The following is a 15,754-nucleotide window of genomic DNA, read 5'->3' as shown; positions in this document are numbered from 1 at the left end:
GACTTGATCCCGGGACTCCAGGGTCATGACCTGAGACGAAGGCAGTCGCTTAACCAACTGAGCCACCCAGGCGCCCGTTTTGCGGTTCATCTTAATATATGTGTGAGCCCACGTGGAGGGTTCTGACTGAGGTAAACCTGAGCTTGAGTCAGTGTGTGAGGGGTTAGCTTCGGGTTTGTCGTAGGCCGGGGTATTGGAAGTATTTTACAAGGCACAGTCTAGGGATGTGTGCATGTCCGTGACCTGTAAAGTAATTGTGAGGTCAATTATGGGTTGGTAAAAAGCACAATCTGGGGTGCTAAATATGAGGTAAGAATAGTTTTAGTGTAGGTTTGTCTGTGAGTCAATTGCAGGCTTTTGTGATTGTCGGCAAAGTAAGAGGGTCTCTCTCTCAACCAATTCAGGAGGTCCTTCTTTGAGGGTGCAGGTTTGTGAGGCAGATTCCAGAACCGGGGACAGTTGTGAGACAGTTCTAAGATGGGAATGAGACCAATCTGGGATTATGGGTAAGCAAAGTCTAGGATTGTGAGTCTGGTAAACCTGAGTTTGTGTGTATGTGTGTTGTTGTAAATCAGAATTTGGCTTTCAGATTAACACACCTGAGCCAATTAGGTTTGTGTGCACGAGTGGGGCAGAAAGATTTGTCTTCGTGAAGCAAACTCGGAAGGCAGTGTGGGTAAAACAGGGTTTGAGTGCATGTGTGAGTGAGGCAAGTTCTTGAGTGTGAATCTGAGGGTTGTTGGGCCCGCGGGAAGTGTGCATGCGTGTGTGTGCGTGTGTGCGCGCGCCAAGTTGGGATTTCTACTTTCGAAGGGCTACCGGGCCGCGCGAGCCTGCGGGGCCACGTTAGGGTCGGGTGCGCGCCGAGGGGCGGCGGGCGGTCGGCAGGTCCCGCGGCGGAGCGCGCCCGCTGCCCCGGCCCCTGCGCCGCGCGCTCGCTGGCTGGCTGGCTGGCTGGGGACTGGCAGGAACCGGAGCTGCACTGCCGCCTCTGGCGCGAACGCTCAGGCGCCTCCTCCCGCCCCAGTCACTGTGGCTCGGCGCACGCTGCCGGCGGCTGCCCTTTCCGCCTCTGGGGGAGCGAACCCGCGGGCCGCTGTGCGCTGGCACCATGGCTTCGGGCCGGAGGGGCTGGGACAGCTCCCACGAGGACGATCTGCCCGTGTACCTGGCCAGGCCGGGCACCACGGACCAGGTCCCGCGGCAGAAGTACGGCGGCATGTTCTGCAACGTGGAGGGCGCCTTCGAGAGCAAGACGCTGGATTTCGATGCCCTGAGCGTGGGGCAGCGGGGCGCGAAGACTCCCCGGAGCGGCCAGGGCAGCGGCCGCGGCTCGGGGAGCCGGCCGGGGGTCGAGGGGGACAGCCCACGCCGGGGCCAAGGCCGAGAGGAGGGCAGGGAGCCCGCGCCCGCCTCGCCCGCCTCGCCCGCACCCGCCGGGGTGGAGATCCGGAGCGCCACGGGCAAGGAGGTTTTGCAGAACCTCGGCCCCAAGGACAAGGTAAGGGGGCCCGCGGCTCTTCTCCTCCTGCTCTCGTTCCCTTGGCGGCCCGGGGCCCCGCGACCCGGGCACAACTTTCTCCCGCTCCCTTCGCTCGGGGACGGGGGACAGGGAGGAGGAAAAGGGCATCCTCTGCCGAGCGTACCGCGCGACCTCTCAGCCCGGACCGGGATTCGCGCGGGTCCCCCCGTGGCAGCATCCTGGTGCGCGCGGGACCGGGGTGCGCGGGTCCCCCCGGCCTCCCTGCCGCACCCCCGGGCCAGCAGGTCTGGGTGGGTGTGTCAGCGCGGCCAGCGGCGGACGCCTAGTGATTTCTAGCCCTTCTCTGCGTCTAAGTAACCGCCAGCACAATTGTCTGGGCCCCACTCTGGCCCTAGATTAAATCTCAACCCGGGTCACCAGGGCAGAGGGCAAACTGGGGCTGGGAAATGGGGTCATCTCCATAGTCCCCGGATGAACGTACAGGATGGGCGGTCTCCCCTCTCACTCTTCAAACATCAGCTCTGTCCCTGAAACTTTTGGGTGTGGAGCCACTAGACTAAACACCCTAATCTGAGTGCTTCTCTTCTGTCCTAGATCGACATTTCACATCTGTGTTTGTGAGGTGTACGTTTGTGCACATAGTTTATTGCAAGACTGGGTACCACAGGGATCCAGCTGTCTCTGGAAGAATATCTTATTTTTGAAAACAGGCCGGAGTATTAAGGGTGCACTTTAAACTAGCACAAGCTGCAAATTCTCTGCTGCTCCTACATGTGCCAAAGCCAATTTCTTCTGTATGTGTATTTCTGAGAAACTCATGCACTGAACTGACTGGAGGTATGGCATTGAAATCCAGCTTGCTCTCATCTATTTGTTTATTTCATAGAAAATCAGAACCATAGTTCAGAAAATTCAGGGTCTGGGCAGGGCCGGAGTATTCAAAGTTCAAACTGATGCTGTTGAGTTGGGGAACAATAGTAATCAGATACGTCACTCTTGTGTAGATAATGGCTGCAAAATCCATCCACATATATTATTCTGTGTAAATACAGATACGAATAATAACCCAAAATGGAAATGTCTGCCCCAGAGCAATTACAGTTAATGCTTACCCGAGTTATAGATGTTTTTCCTATTCAAATGCAGCGAGCCAGTCAAAGGAAAGCCTATCTCTGCACTGCTTGATTTTGAAAGTTTGAAAAAACAAGGCTTTAATTAGTGATACTGTTAGGGAAAGAAATCACGGAACTTCGTCCTGTGTAAGGGTGCCATTGGGAAACAATGTCCATGTCCCTTGCAATCACTCATTTAGTTTGTGATTTTCATATCGTCCTTAGAATATGGGATTCCTCTAGGCCCTGCTTGTATAACACTTTTAGGAAAAACTTCTGATATTTTTGGAACAGCTGTGGCTGATTTCTAAACTTAAGAACAGTGTTACAGGAAGATTATTGCCTCTCTTTAGGTCTGAGCTGATGGGGATTGAAATGTTCCCTTCCTGACTCTCAGGGGTGGGAGAAGGGATGGAAAAGGTCGGTAACAATTGCTGTTGAGTCAGTGCTATTCCCTTTGCTGGAACACCCCTGATGTAAGCCAGATAATATGCCTGGTTTGCAAGATTTAAGAATGGTAACGAGAGAAAGGGAAAATGTTCCTCCTGTAAACCCAGAAATTGTCGCGTTTTCCTTCCTTTTGCAAACCCTATGCTTTTGGCTCCTAATTGAAAAATAATAATACAACTTAAGCATCAGCAGGATTTCTTGTGCTGCGTGGTTATTTCTAAGTTCAGTCTTGCTGTCAGCTTCATGCAGGCCATGTTATTATCTCTAATTTGGTTGAATCACACTGCTAAAAGAATCAACAGACCTTATCTACTTCTGTACATGATAGCTATTTCCTTGAGGATAGGGATTGTGCGTTTGGATTTATCATGGTGGCTGAAATGCCTGGCACATTGGAGGTGCTCCATAAATGTTTGGTACATTAAAACTCCTTAATTAAGCCATATTTTTTGGTACATAGATGCACAGTGACCATCTGGCCTCTACTTATTTTATATGTATATATGTTTTAATTTTTTAATTTCTTAAAGTAAACCCTAGGCCCATCGTGGGGCTTGAACTGACGACCCCTGAGATCGAGGGTCGCATGCTCTTACTGACCTAGCCAGCCTTTTGGCCTCTATTTAAATACCACGTTTTCAGGGAGTGCTCCACCTCATGAGGCAACTTTTGGAAAACTTCACTTTAAAAAAATTAAATTAAGCCCAGTTCTGCCTCCTTGTAGTTTCTATAAGCTATTCTTAGTTCTGACCTTTTAAAATACAAGAATAAAGTTTTTTTTTAAATTCTGAGATATTTTAATGACTTGAAGCCTGTGGATTTATTTAGCTGTCAGAAAAGCCTGGGTACTGCCACAGTAACAAGCATTCCCCACATCTCATGGCTGAATCAAGCAACAGTTTATTTTTTAATTTTTTAATTTTTAATTTTATTTTTTTAAGATTTTATTTATTTGACAGAGAGAGACACAGCGAGAGCAGGAACACAAGCAGGGGGAGTGGGAGAGGGAGAAGCAGGCTTCCGCGGAGCAGGGAGCCCGATGTGGGGCTCGATCCCGGGACCCCGGGATCATGACCCGAGCCGAAGGCAGACGCTTAACGACTGAGCCACCCAGGCGCCCAACAGTTTTATTTCTTGCTCCTGCTACGTCCGACAGGGGTCAGCAGGACATCTCTGTTAATCATTTCCCCGCAGGGACCTAGACGGATAGCCTGAGGGAAGTTTCCTCTTGACCCACCCATGTTGGTGAGAACCTGTAGTGAGTTGCTCACGGACTCTTGCACTCCCACGCTGAAGTCGCAAAAATGACTTAGGTTCACATTTCCCCAGCCCGAGCAACTCGTTAATCCGTGTCCAACTTCAAAAGAATGGGGAGGGTGCAATCTTACCGTGATCCTCTAAGACAGAGGTTACAGATATATGGAGTATAGCTTTAATATCCCTCCTCGCTTTGTGGCGATGAGACCTGGCTCCACCCGCCCAAATTACGTGACTGTAAGCATATAGCTCGGCCCTTGTGCCCTAGCTTTCTCACCTGCAAGGGTGGATAACAGTGACTACTTTGCATATAATAAGTACTCAATACATACTAATTACTCTTACTCTTTGATTTTTACTGCCTTTTATATGTTTGAGGGCAATTATCACATTCTCCTTAAAATTCTCTTTTTTAGCCTTATCATCGTTCCTAGCTTCTTTAGCTTTCCTATATGTAAGCCTTTCACCCTTCTGATTTCCTTTTCAGGTTATACTATATTTTATAAATATCCTTTCAAAAATACAGTACCCAGAACTGAACACAGTGCTCCAGATGGGATATGGCCATGGCAAAATGTATTAGGCTAGTTCATTTCCTTGATTTATAGACAACATAGGCTTCTGTAGTAGGAGATTACACCTAATAATTCAGTATCCATGTCTTGCTATTGTCTCCATAGTACATTCTCTGTCATTCAAGTGTTCAGAAAGTTTTTCACATCAGCTTGCTATTAAGCCAGGATGTCTCCATTCTATACTGGTACACTGAACTTAAAACCAACCAACCGACAAACAAACAAAAAACCTTTAACTATGGGATTTTATTTTTATTCCTTCTATAATATTTATTACCATCTTAGCTCATCTTTCTGTCACGGTAATTTTGAACCTTAATTCTATGACATAGCATCTCTCTCCCCAGCTCTGGACCATCTGCAGATTTGATAAGTACTCTTTTTGAGCACTTTCTGTGTACCTGATATCTAGCTCTCTATCTAGATATAGCTATATCGTTGAACATGATTTTACAGATAGGGAAATTGAAACTCATAGACTCTTAAGTGTTTAGCCCCAAATCACACTGATAATAAGTGGGGAGCCAAAATTCAAACTGATTTTTCTGAGTCCAGAGTCCATTTTTCTGAGTTCTGAGTCCTTCTTTCCAGACAGAGAGGCTGCTTTATTTTAATTCAATGAGCCTGACCATTGTGTCTGCTCCTGAGATGTTACTATCATGCAGGGCAAGGACAGAGCTTTCTGCCACACCTCTAGAACCTTCCTCCATCTTGTCGCCAACCCATTATTCAGGACACTTGGAGAATGATTGCTCAGCCTATGGCAAGAGTTGCTGCAAGATCCTTATTTTTCCAAGTTGAATGCAAAGTTATAAAGAGAGATTTTAAAAACATGTCTCAATAAACTCACAATATGGGGCGCCTGGGTGGCTCAGTCAGTTAAGCGGCTGCCTTCGGCTCAGGTCATGATCCCAGCATGCTGGGATCGAGCCCCACATCGGGCTCCCTGCTCAGCAGGGAGCCTGCTTCTCTCTCTCCCTCTGCCTGCCGCTCCCCCTGCTTGTGCTCTTTCTCACTCTCTTCTCTCTCTCTGTGTCAAATAAATAAATAAAAAGTCTCTTAAACTCACAATATGCTTTGTCTATAGTGTACCTACTTCTTAACTCCCACCTTAAGGAAATGAATTGTTAATAAATGAATAAATTACGAAGAAATTTCACAACAAAATGTATGGCAGAATAAGAGTAAAAAAAAAAGTCTCTGAGTTACACTTTGAGTGCCAAGTGCCAAGTTTGAAGGGTGACTTGGGTGTTTATATTGTGGTTCTGGACCTACCTAAACACCTTGTTAAATTATGCAGCTAGATTTTTCTTATGATAGACATTTATACTGCCCCAATCCTCCATGGTTGGCCAATACAAGTTTTTGTTTGTAACTCTTGACAGTAAGTGCATAAAAAAGCAATTTTAAATGAATAGGAAATGCTTTTCACCATTTCTCAAGATGGTTTCCAGAGTTTTTCCTGCAGTGAAGAAATTACTAACGGGAGGAGAATTATGATATATGGTCTGCCAAGAGCAAATGATACTGCGAAGACTCTGTCATCCAGTGAAAACAAAGTAATGACATTATGATTACATGGGTCTATTGATAAGTCCCTTTCAGGAGCCATGGGTCATTTCCCACGTGGGCCACTTTTGTGCAAGATGTTTCCTTTGTGAAGTCAGTAGGGGTTCTGGGTGTAGGCGGAGAGCACTTGAAACAAGTGAACTGTGGTGCTTACCTTTTTCTCATTTGTTGTGTGCTTTTTTGGTCCTGGGTGAAAAGTTTTCAAAATGATCCAGAGAAAATGAAGTTCTCCTCCTTATCCTGCGTAAGGAAAGACCACTGGAAATAGAACTCTGGGTTTATAAAGGCCTTTCCAAATCATCAGAATGCCTGGAGTGCATGTGAATTTTACAAAGATACCCTGAGGAAGGAAAGTTTGCCCTTAGGCTGGGAAAAAAGGTTTTTGTTTACCTGGCCCCCAGGCCACACTCGAATCTGGGACTATATTTACTTACCCAAACTTGGAAGTGTTTGAAACCTTTCAGAACTTTGGTTTAGTTGTTTGACAGTAGGCATTTGAAGAACATAAAAAATGTGCCTTCCAAGTAATGCTGCAATTGGCAGTGTTCCCTCAAAGTAATGGTCCATGGAGACAGGATTTTGCTGACGGCTCTTGTAAGTAATGTTTAAAATGGCCAGGGGACTGTCCGGGAGGCTTTTCTGTCAGTGATTTCTATAGCTGATTAATTTCCTCTGGGCGTTATTCCTACAGATAATGTTCCTGTGAGTCAGGGGATAAAGCTTACTAGGAATAGGTAGTCTGGTTGTAGGGAATGCAGGCTGTGACTGGCAGCTCAGCCCTCCATTTTTGAGAAGAGGCAGAAGTCCATTTAGGCATATAAGCACTTTTTAAAAAACTTAAACTTCTAGGAAAATATAATGCTAAAACTTACCTGTACTCTTGACCTGGACTTATGTGGCATTCAAAAAACCGTTCTACTCCATCAGAAAATAATGAGATGAGGCAAAAAAAAAAAAAAACAAAAAAAACCAATAAACAAAGCAGCAAACAAAAACTAAAGCAACAGGGTAAAACAGTGGCAGGCTCAGCTTAGAGACCCAGTCTTTCACCAGCTGTACAACTTGGGCAAGTTATCTCCCTTCTCTCTCAGCCTTGGTTTCCTCCTTTCTAAAATGAAGGGGCTGGACCAGATGGTCACCACAGCCACGGTCTATAAGCTTTTTTGATTGTGCACCTCTATGCAAAAGCTTATTGAGCATGGTCTCTCTCTACGTATATGTACACACATGTGCATTTATATAAATTACGTGCACAACTTATGTACAGTTGACCCTTGAAAAACCCAGGGTTTAGGGTGCCAACCTCCATGCAGTCAAAAAACCATGTATATCTTTTGACTCCCCAGAACCGTAACTACTCATAGCCTGCTGTTGACCAGAAGCCTTACTGATAACATAAACAGTCGTTCAACATGTATTTTATATATTATATGTTTTATGTACTGCATTCTTACAATAAAGTAAGCTGGAGAAAAGAAAATGTTATTAAGACAATTGCAAGGAGGAGAAAATATATGTAGAGTACGGCACTGTATTTATTGAAAAAAAAATCCACGTGTAAGTGGACCAGTGCAGTTCAAACCTGTGTTGTTCAATGGTCAACTGTATTAATATCTTATGACCATTCTACAATACAGACACAAGTACAAAGTAAAATATTATATATACAAATATAGATCTTTGTACCTTAGTGGCTTATCTTACCCACCCAATTGGGTCTAAGTGTGGTAAGTCTCTAATCTTTATCTCAAAGCCGTTAAGAGTCAGTGGTTCTAATATTATAGTCATAAATGAGTTCATTGTCAGTTTGAGTTCTTCAGCGATGTATGCTCTTTTTAAAAAATAATAATTTATTTGAGAGAGATGGGCGGGGGGAAGAGGGGCAGAGGGAGAGGGAGAAAGAGAATCCCAAGCAGACTTCCTGCTGAGTGCAGAGCCTGACGCGGGGCTCGATCTCACAACCCCAAGATCGTGACTTGAGCCAAAATCAAGGGTCAGACATTTAACCAAATGAGCCACCCAGGTGCCCTGGTATATGCTCTTTTATGGACCAGTTTCTAAGAGAAAATTCAAAACTGTTGGAGGCTTGCTGTAAGGCTACAGACCAAGTGTTGGGTAGTGCTCAGTATACTCTTTTTTTATATATGTGGGGTTGCTTTAAAGCCAGTGTGTGGATAGGATAGCAAGGGTCACCATAAATATGATGAGTCCCCAGATCTCCATTTAACCACTATTTTTGTCTCTACTTGTTTATTCAAAAAGCACTTATTAAGCACTAGCTATGTAGGTGCACAATGAAAAACTAATTTTGAAGAAACAAAGATGAAACAAACAGATAAACAATAGGAAAACTTAAACTGCATTTCCCTATAATCTCCCATAGAAAATTGCCATTAATACAGTGGTGTATTTTTCACATCTCTGTGGGTATGACGCGTGTTTTTCATTCCAAAATGAAAATAGGAATATACAGTATTACCTGTTTTAAAACTATTTTTTACCACTTTAATACATTTTCGTCAACTTTATTTCTGAAAGCAGTTTTAGGTTCAGAGCAAAAATGAGTGGAAAGTATGGAGATTTCCTTTATTTCCCTCACCCCCACACCTCCGAAGCTTCCTCTCTTATCTACATCTTCCACCAGAGTAGCACATTGGTTACACTTGAGGAACCCTCACTGACCTATCTTTACCACCCACAGGTCATAGTTTGCGTTAGGGCTCACTCGGTGTTCATTCTGTGGATTTTGACAAATGCCTAAGGACATATATCCACCATTATAGTATCATACACAGAATTTTCATTGTCCTGAAAGTCCTTTGCACTCCACCTATTCATTCCTCCCTTCCCTCTACCCCTGGCAACTACAGACTTTCTCTTGTCCCCAGAGTTTTGCCTTTTTCAGAATGTCATATATTTGGAATCATGGAGTGTGCAGCTTTTTCAGTTTGGCTTCTTCCACTTAGTAACGTGCTTTTAATGTCCCTCCATGTCTTTTCATGGCTGGATAACTCATTTCTTTTGAGCACTGAATAATATTCCATTTTCTGGATGTACAGTTTATTTATCCATTCACCTACTGGAGTAAATTCTGGTTGCTTCTGAGTTTTGGCAATTGGGACTAAAACTTCTATAAACATTTGTGTGCAGCTTTTTATGTGGACATAAATTTTCAATTCGCTTGTGTAAATACCAAGGAGTGCAGTTGCTGGATGGTATGGTAAGAGTATATTTAGTTTTGTAAGGAATCTCTAAACTGTCTTTCAAAGGGGCTATCCCATTTTGTATTCATTCCTACCAGCTTTGAATGAGAGTTTCTGTTGCTCCACATCCTTGTCAGCATTTGGTGTTGTCACTGTTTTGGATTTTGGCCATTGTAGTAGGTGTGTAGTGGTTTCTCATTGATGCTTCAACTTGCAATTATTTGAGGACATATGGTGTGGAGCATCTTTTCATATACTTGACATCTGTGTATCTTCTTTGGTGAGGTGTCTGTTCAGGTCTTTGGCCCGTTTTTTAATAGGGTTATTCATTTTCTTATTGTTGAGTTTTAAGAGTTCTTTGTATATATTTTGGATAACAGTCCTATATCAGGTGTGTCTCTTGCAAATATTTTCTCCCAGTCTGTGGCTTGTCTTCTCATTCTGTTGACATTGATTTTTGTAGAACAGAGGTTTTTAATTTTAATGAAGTCCAGTTTATCCATTATTTCTTTCATGGGTTATGCCTTTGGTGTTGTAAGTCATTGCCATACCCAAGGTCATTTGGGTTTTCTTCTATCTTATCTTCTAGGATTTTTATAGTTTTGCATTTTACATTTCGTTCTGTGATGCATTTTGAGTTAATTTTTGTGAAGGGTTTAAAGTCTGTGTCTACATTCATTTTGTTGCATATGGATGTTCAATTGTTCCAGCACTATTTGTTGAAAAAGACTGTCTTTGCTCCATTCTACTGCTTTTGTTCCTTTGTCAAAGATCAGTTGACTGTATTTATATGGATCTATTTCTAGGCTCTCTATTCTGATCCATTAATATGCGTATGTATTCTTTTGCCAGTACCACATTGTCTTATTCTTTATTTTATTATTTTTTAAGTGGGCTCCATGTCCAATGTGGGGCTCAAACTCACAACCCCAAGATCAAGAGTCACATGCTCTTTTTTTTTTTTTTAAAGATTTTATTTATTTGACAGAGAGAGACACAGCGAGAGGGGGGAACACAAGCAGGGGGAGTGGGAGAGGGAGAAGCAGGCTTCCCGCCGAGCAGAGAGCCCGATGTGGGGCTCTGACCTGAGCCGAAGGCAGCCGCCTAATGACTGAGCCACCCAGGCACCCCGCATGCTCTTCTTTTTAAAAAAAAACTATTTTATTTATTTATTTATTTATTTATTTATTTATTTATTTATTTATTTATTTATAGAGAGAGCACAGGAGTGGGGGTGGGCAGAGGGAGAGGGAGAGAGAATCTCAAGCCTATTCTGTGCTGAACGTGGAACCAGACGTGGGTCTTGCTCTCACCCCGAGATCATGATCTGAGCTGAAATCAAGAGTCAGATGCTTAACGGACTAAGTTACCCGGGTGCCTGAGTCACATGCTCTTCTGACTGGGCTGGCCAGGCACATCTCATACCACATTGTCTTGATTAGTGTAGTTTCATTGTAAGTCTTAAGGTGTCAGTTCTTTTGAGTTTCTCATCATTAAGTATGTTGTTAGCTGTGGGTTTCTTTTTTTTTAACGATTTATTTATTTATTTTAGAGAGAGAGCATGGAGCCCTACGTGGGGCTTGATTCCACGACCCTGAGATCATGACCTGAGCTAAAACCAAGAGTCTGAGGCTTAACCGACTGTGCCACCCAGGCGCCTCTAGCTGTAGGTTTTTAATTGATGTTGAGGACATCCTCATCTATTACTAGTTTGCTGAGAATTTTTGTCATGCATGGGTGCCAAATTTTGTCAAATGCTTCTTTTGCATCTATTGATTTTGCTCATGTTATTTTTCTTTAGTTTCTTGATGTGATAGATTACATTAATTTTCCAGTATTGAACCAGCCTTGCATACCTTGGATAAATCCCACTTGGTCATGGTGTATAATTCTTTGTATACATTATTGAATTTGATTTGCTAATATTTTGTTAAGAAATTTTATATCTGTGTTCATGAGAGATATTGGTGTCTCATTTTCTTTTCTTGTAATGTCTATCTGGTTTTGGTATTAGAGTAATGATGTCCTCCTGGGATGAGTTAAGTATTCCCTTTGCTTCTGTCTTCTGGAAGAGATTGTAGAGAGTTGGCTTAATTTCTTCTTCAAAGGTTTGGTAGAGTTCACTAGTGAACCCATCTGGGCCTAGTGCTATTTAGGAAGGTTATAAATTATTGATTCAATTTCTTTAATAGATAAAAACCTATTCAGATTGTCTATTTCTTCTTGTGTGAGTTTTACTAGACTGTGTCTTTTTCAAGGAAATAGTCCATTTTGTCTAGATTATCAAATTTGTGGGCATAGAGTTTTTCATAATATTCTTGGTTATCCTTTTAATCTCAATGGGATCTGTAGTGATGGCCCCACTTTCATTTCTTATACAGTTTGGGTCTTTTTTTCTTAGTTATTCTGGTTAGATGCTTATCAGTTTTATTGATCTTTTCAAAGAAAGTTTTTGGTTTAATTTCCTTTATTGATTTCTTGCTTTCAGTTTCATTGACTTATGTTCTAATTTTTATTCTTTCTCTTCTTATGCTAACTTTGGATCTAATTTGTCTCCTTTTTCTAGTTTCCTAAGATGGAAGCTTAGATTATTGATTTTAAGTGTTGTTTTCTTTCTTAATATATTCATTCAATGTTATAAATTTTCTTCTAATCACTGCTTTAATTGCATCCTTCAACTTTTGTTATGCTCTATTTCACTTTTATTTAGCTCAAAATATTTCAACATTTCTTTTGAGATTTCTTTAATGACCCATGTGTTATTTGAAAGATGTTGTTTAATGAAGTATTTTGTGATTTTCCTGTGATCTTTTTGTTACTGATTTATGGTTTAATTCTACTGTGGTGTGAGAGCAGACATCATATGATTTCTCTTCTTTTAAATTTGTTAAGGTGTGTTTTATAGCTGAGAATGTGGTCTATCCTGGTGAATGTTCTATGTGAGCCTGATAAGAAGCTTCATCTTCTGTTGTTAGATGAAGTAGTCTGTGGATATCAGTTATATCTAGCTGATTGATAGTACTATTGCGTTCAACTATGACCTTATGGATTTTCTGTCTGCTGGATCTGTCCCATTTTCCATAGAGGGGTGTTAAAGTCTCCAAGTATATTAGTAGATTCATCTGTTTCTCCTTGCAGTTCTATTAGTTCTTCCTCACATACTTTGATACTCTTTTTATAGGCATATGTATGTTAAGAATTATGTCTTCTTGGAGAACTCACCCCTTTATAATTATACCTGATAATTTTCGTACTTTGAAGTCTGCTCTGCTTGAAATTAATATAGCTATTCCTGCTTTCTTTTAGTGTTAGCCTAGTATGTTTTTCTCTACCTATTTACTTTTGCTTCATGTGTATTGTTGTATTTTATTTATCTATTTATTTATTTAAGATTTTATTTATTTATTTGAGAAAAAGAGCATGAGTAGTGGGGAGGGTCAGAGGGAGAGGGAGAAGCAGACTCCCTGTTGAGCAGGGAGCCCTACACGGGGCTCAATCCCAGGACCCTGAGATCATGACCTAAGCTGAAACCAAGAGTCTGACCCTTTTTTTTTTTAAAGATTTTATTTATGTAATTGACAGAGAGAGAGACAGCAAGAGAGGGAACACAAGCAGGGGGAGTGGGAGAGGGAGAAGCAGGCTTCCCGCTGAGCAGGGAGCCCGATGCGGGGCTTGATCCCAGGACCCTGGGATCATGACCTGAGCCAAAGGCAGTCGCTTAACCAACTGAGCCACCCAGGTGCCCCGAGTCTGACCCTTAAATGACTGAACCACCGAGGTGCCTCATGGGGTTGTGTTTTTGATTCATCCTGACAATCTGTGTCTTCTAATTTGTGCATTTAGACTGTTGACATTCAAAGTGATTATTGATATAGTTGGACTCATATTTACTGTATTTGCTTGTGTTTTCTACTTGTTCCTTTCCCTTGTTCTTATTTTGTCTTCCATTCTTTTACCGCCTGTTGTAGTTTTAAATGAGCACATGACTGCATAATATTCCATTGTATATATATACCCCATCTTCTTTATCCATTCATCTGTCGATGGACATCTTGGCTATGGGGAGCGCTGTGAATTGTGCAAGACTGTTGAATCACAGATCTGTACCTCTGAAACAAATAATACATTATATGTTTAAAAAAAAAAGAAGAAGATAGCAGGAAGGGAAGAATGAAGGGGGGGAATCGGAGGGGGAGATGAACCCTGAGAGACGATGGACTCAAAAACAAACTGAGGGTTCTAGAGGGGAGGGGGGTGGGAGGATGGGTTAGCCTGGTGATGGGTATTAAAGAGGGCACGTTCTGCATGGAGCACTGGGTGTTATATGCAAATAACGAATCATGGAACACTACGTCAAAAACTAATGATGTAATGTATGGTGATTAACATAACATAATAAAAAAATGAGCATATGATTCTATTTTTCTCCTTTCTTAGCATATCAGTTATACTTTTTTACTTTTTCTAGTGGTTGTCCTAGAGTTTATAATATGTATTTATGACTAATCCAAGTGCAAGTACCATATAACAAAATATTCCCAATTCTTCCCTGCCCTGTCCCTTGTATTATTGCTGTCATTTCATTTATACATAAATATATATATAAACATATATAATTTAATGCATTGTTGCTATTATTATTTTGAACAAACTGTTACATGTTAGGTCAATTAAGAATAAGAAAAATTTAAGTTTTTATATTATATTCACTTATCCCTTCTCCAGTGCTTTTTCTTTTTTTTACGTAGAGTCAAGTTTCTGACCCGTATCATTTTATTCACTCTGAAGAACTTCTTTTAACATTTCTTGCAAGGCAGATGTACTGCCAACAAATTCCCTCAAGTTTTATTTATGTGAGAAAGTCTTTATTTCTCCTTCCCTTTTTTAAAATTATAGTTGACATACAGTGTTACATCAGTTTCAAGGGTACAACAAAGTGATTCCATAAGACTGTATGTTATGCTGTGCTCACCAGTAGTGTAGCTCCCATCTGTCACTATACAGCACACTACCACTGACTATATTCCCTATGCTGTACCTTTCATCCCCGTGATTTATTCATTCCAAGCCTGTATCTCCCACATCCCCTCATCCATTTTGCCCCTTCTCTGACCGTCTTCCCTGCTGGCAACCATCAGTTTTTTTCCTCTGTATTTATGGATCTATTTCTGCTTTCTGTTGGTTTGTTTCTTTGTTCATTTGTTTCTTACATTCCACATGTAAGTGAAATCATATGACATTTGTTTTTCTCTGTCTGACTTATTTCACTTAGCATTATAGCCTCTAGGGCCATCCATGTCGTTGCAAATGGCAAGATCTCATTCTTTTTTACGGCTGAATAATATTCTGTAGATATATCACATCTTCCTTATTCATTCATCTATGGATGGACACGGGTTGCTTCTATATCTTGGCTATTATAAATAATGCTGCAATAAACATAGGGGTGCATGTATCTTTTCAAATTAGTGTTTTTGTTTTCTTTGGGTAAATATGCAATAGTGGAATTACTGGATCATCTGGTATATCTATTTTTAATTTTTTGAGGAACATCCATGTTGTCTTCCAGTATGTTTTCCAGCCAGCGTTAGTCGCTGCACCAATTTACATTCCCACCAACAGTGTATGAAGATTCCTTTTTCTCCCTACCCTCACCAAATGCTTATTCTTTCTTTTTAATTCTAGCCATCCTGACAGGTATAAGTGATGTCTCACTGCGGTTTTGATTTGCATTTCTTTGATGATTAGCGATAGTGAGCATCTTTTCATGTGTTCTCTTTCACTTTTGAAGGATATTTTTCAAGGTCAGAATTGTGGGTTGTTTTATTTTTTTCTCTCAACACTTTAAATATTTCAGTCTATTCTCCTTTTGCTTGTATGGTTTCTGAGAAGAAATCAGAGTAACTTTTATCTTTGCCTCTCTATAGGTAAGATGTATGGTTTTTTTTTCCCTTCGCCGTCTTTCAAGATTTTGTCTTTATCTCTGATTATCTGAAATATGAATAGGATAAGTCTAGGTGTAGTTTTTTGGGGGGGCGTGCTTGATGTTCCTTGAGCTTCTGTGATATGGTGTCTGACATTAATTTAGGGGAAATTCTCAGTCAT

The 15,754-nt window shown here is 41.6% G+C and overlaps 1 protein-coding gene across 2 annotated transcripts in view; it reads left to right on the top strand.

Moving 5' to 3' along the window:
- The first annotated feature begins 439 nt into the window (after window positions 1–439).
- Window positions 440–15,754, top strand: part of DPYSL3 (dihydropyrimidinase like 3) — a 115,109-nt gene continuing 99,794 nt past the window's right edge. Inside the window, exon 1 of one of the 2 annotated variants that reach the window (XM_027606204.2) lies at window positions 440–506. Coding sequence is in view for 1 of the 2 variants with exons in the window: in XM_027606201.2 (XP_027462002.1) it covers window positions 1,112–1,501 (390 nt within the window). In the remaining variant the exon portion in view is untranslated. Of the gene's footprint in view, window positions 507–1,111; window positions 1,502–15,754 lie in introns of those variants that run through there. The other variant, XM_027606201.2, reaches the window with a different exon arrangement.

The sequence above is a fragment of the Zalophus californianus genome, chromosome 5 (genome assembly GCF_009762305.2).
Source record: "Zalophus californianus isolate mZalCal1 chromosome 5, mZalCal1.pri.v2, whole genome shotgun sequence".
Lineage (NCBI taxonomy): Eukaryota > Metazoa > Chordata > Mammalia > Carnivora > Otariidae > Zalophus > Zalophus californianus.
The sequence above is the reverse complement of the archived record's forward strand: the minus strand, read 5'-3'. Positions and strand labels throughout refer to the sequence as shown.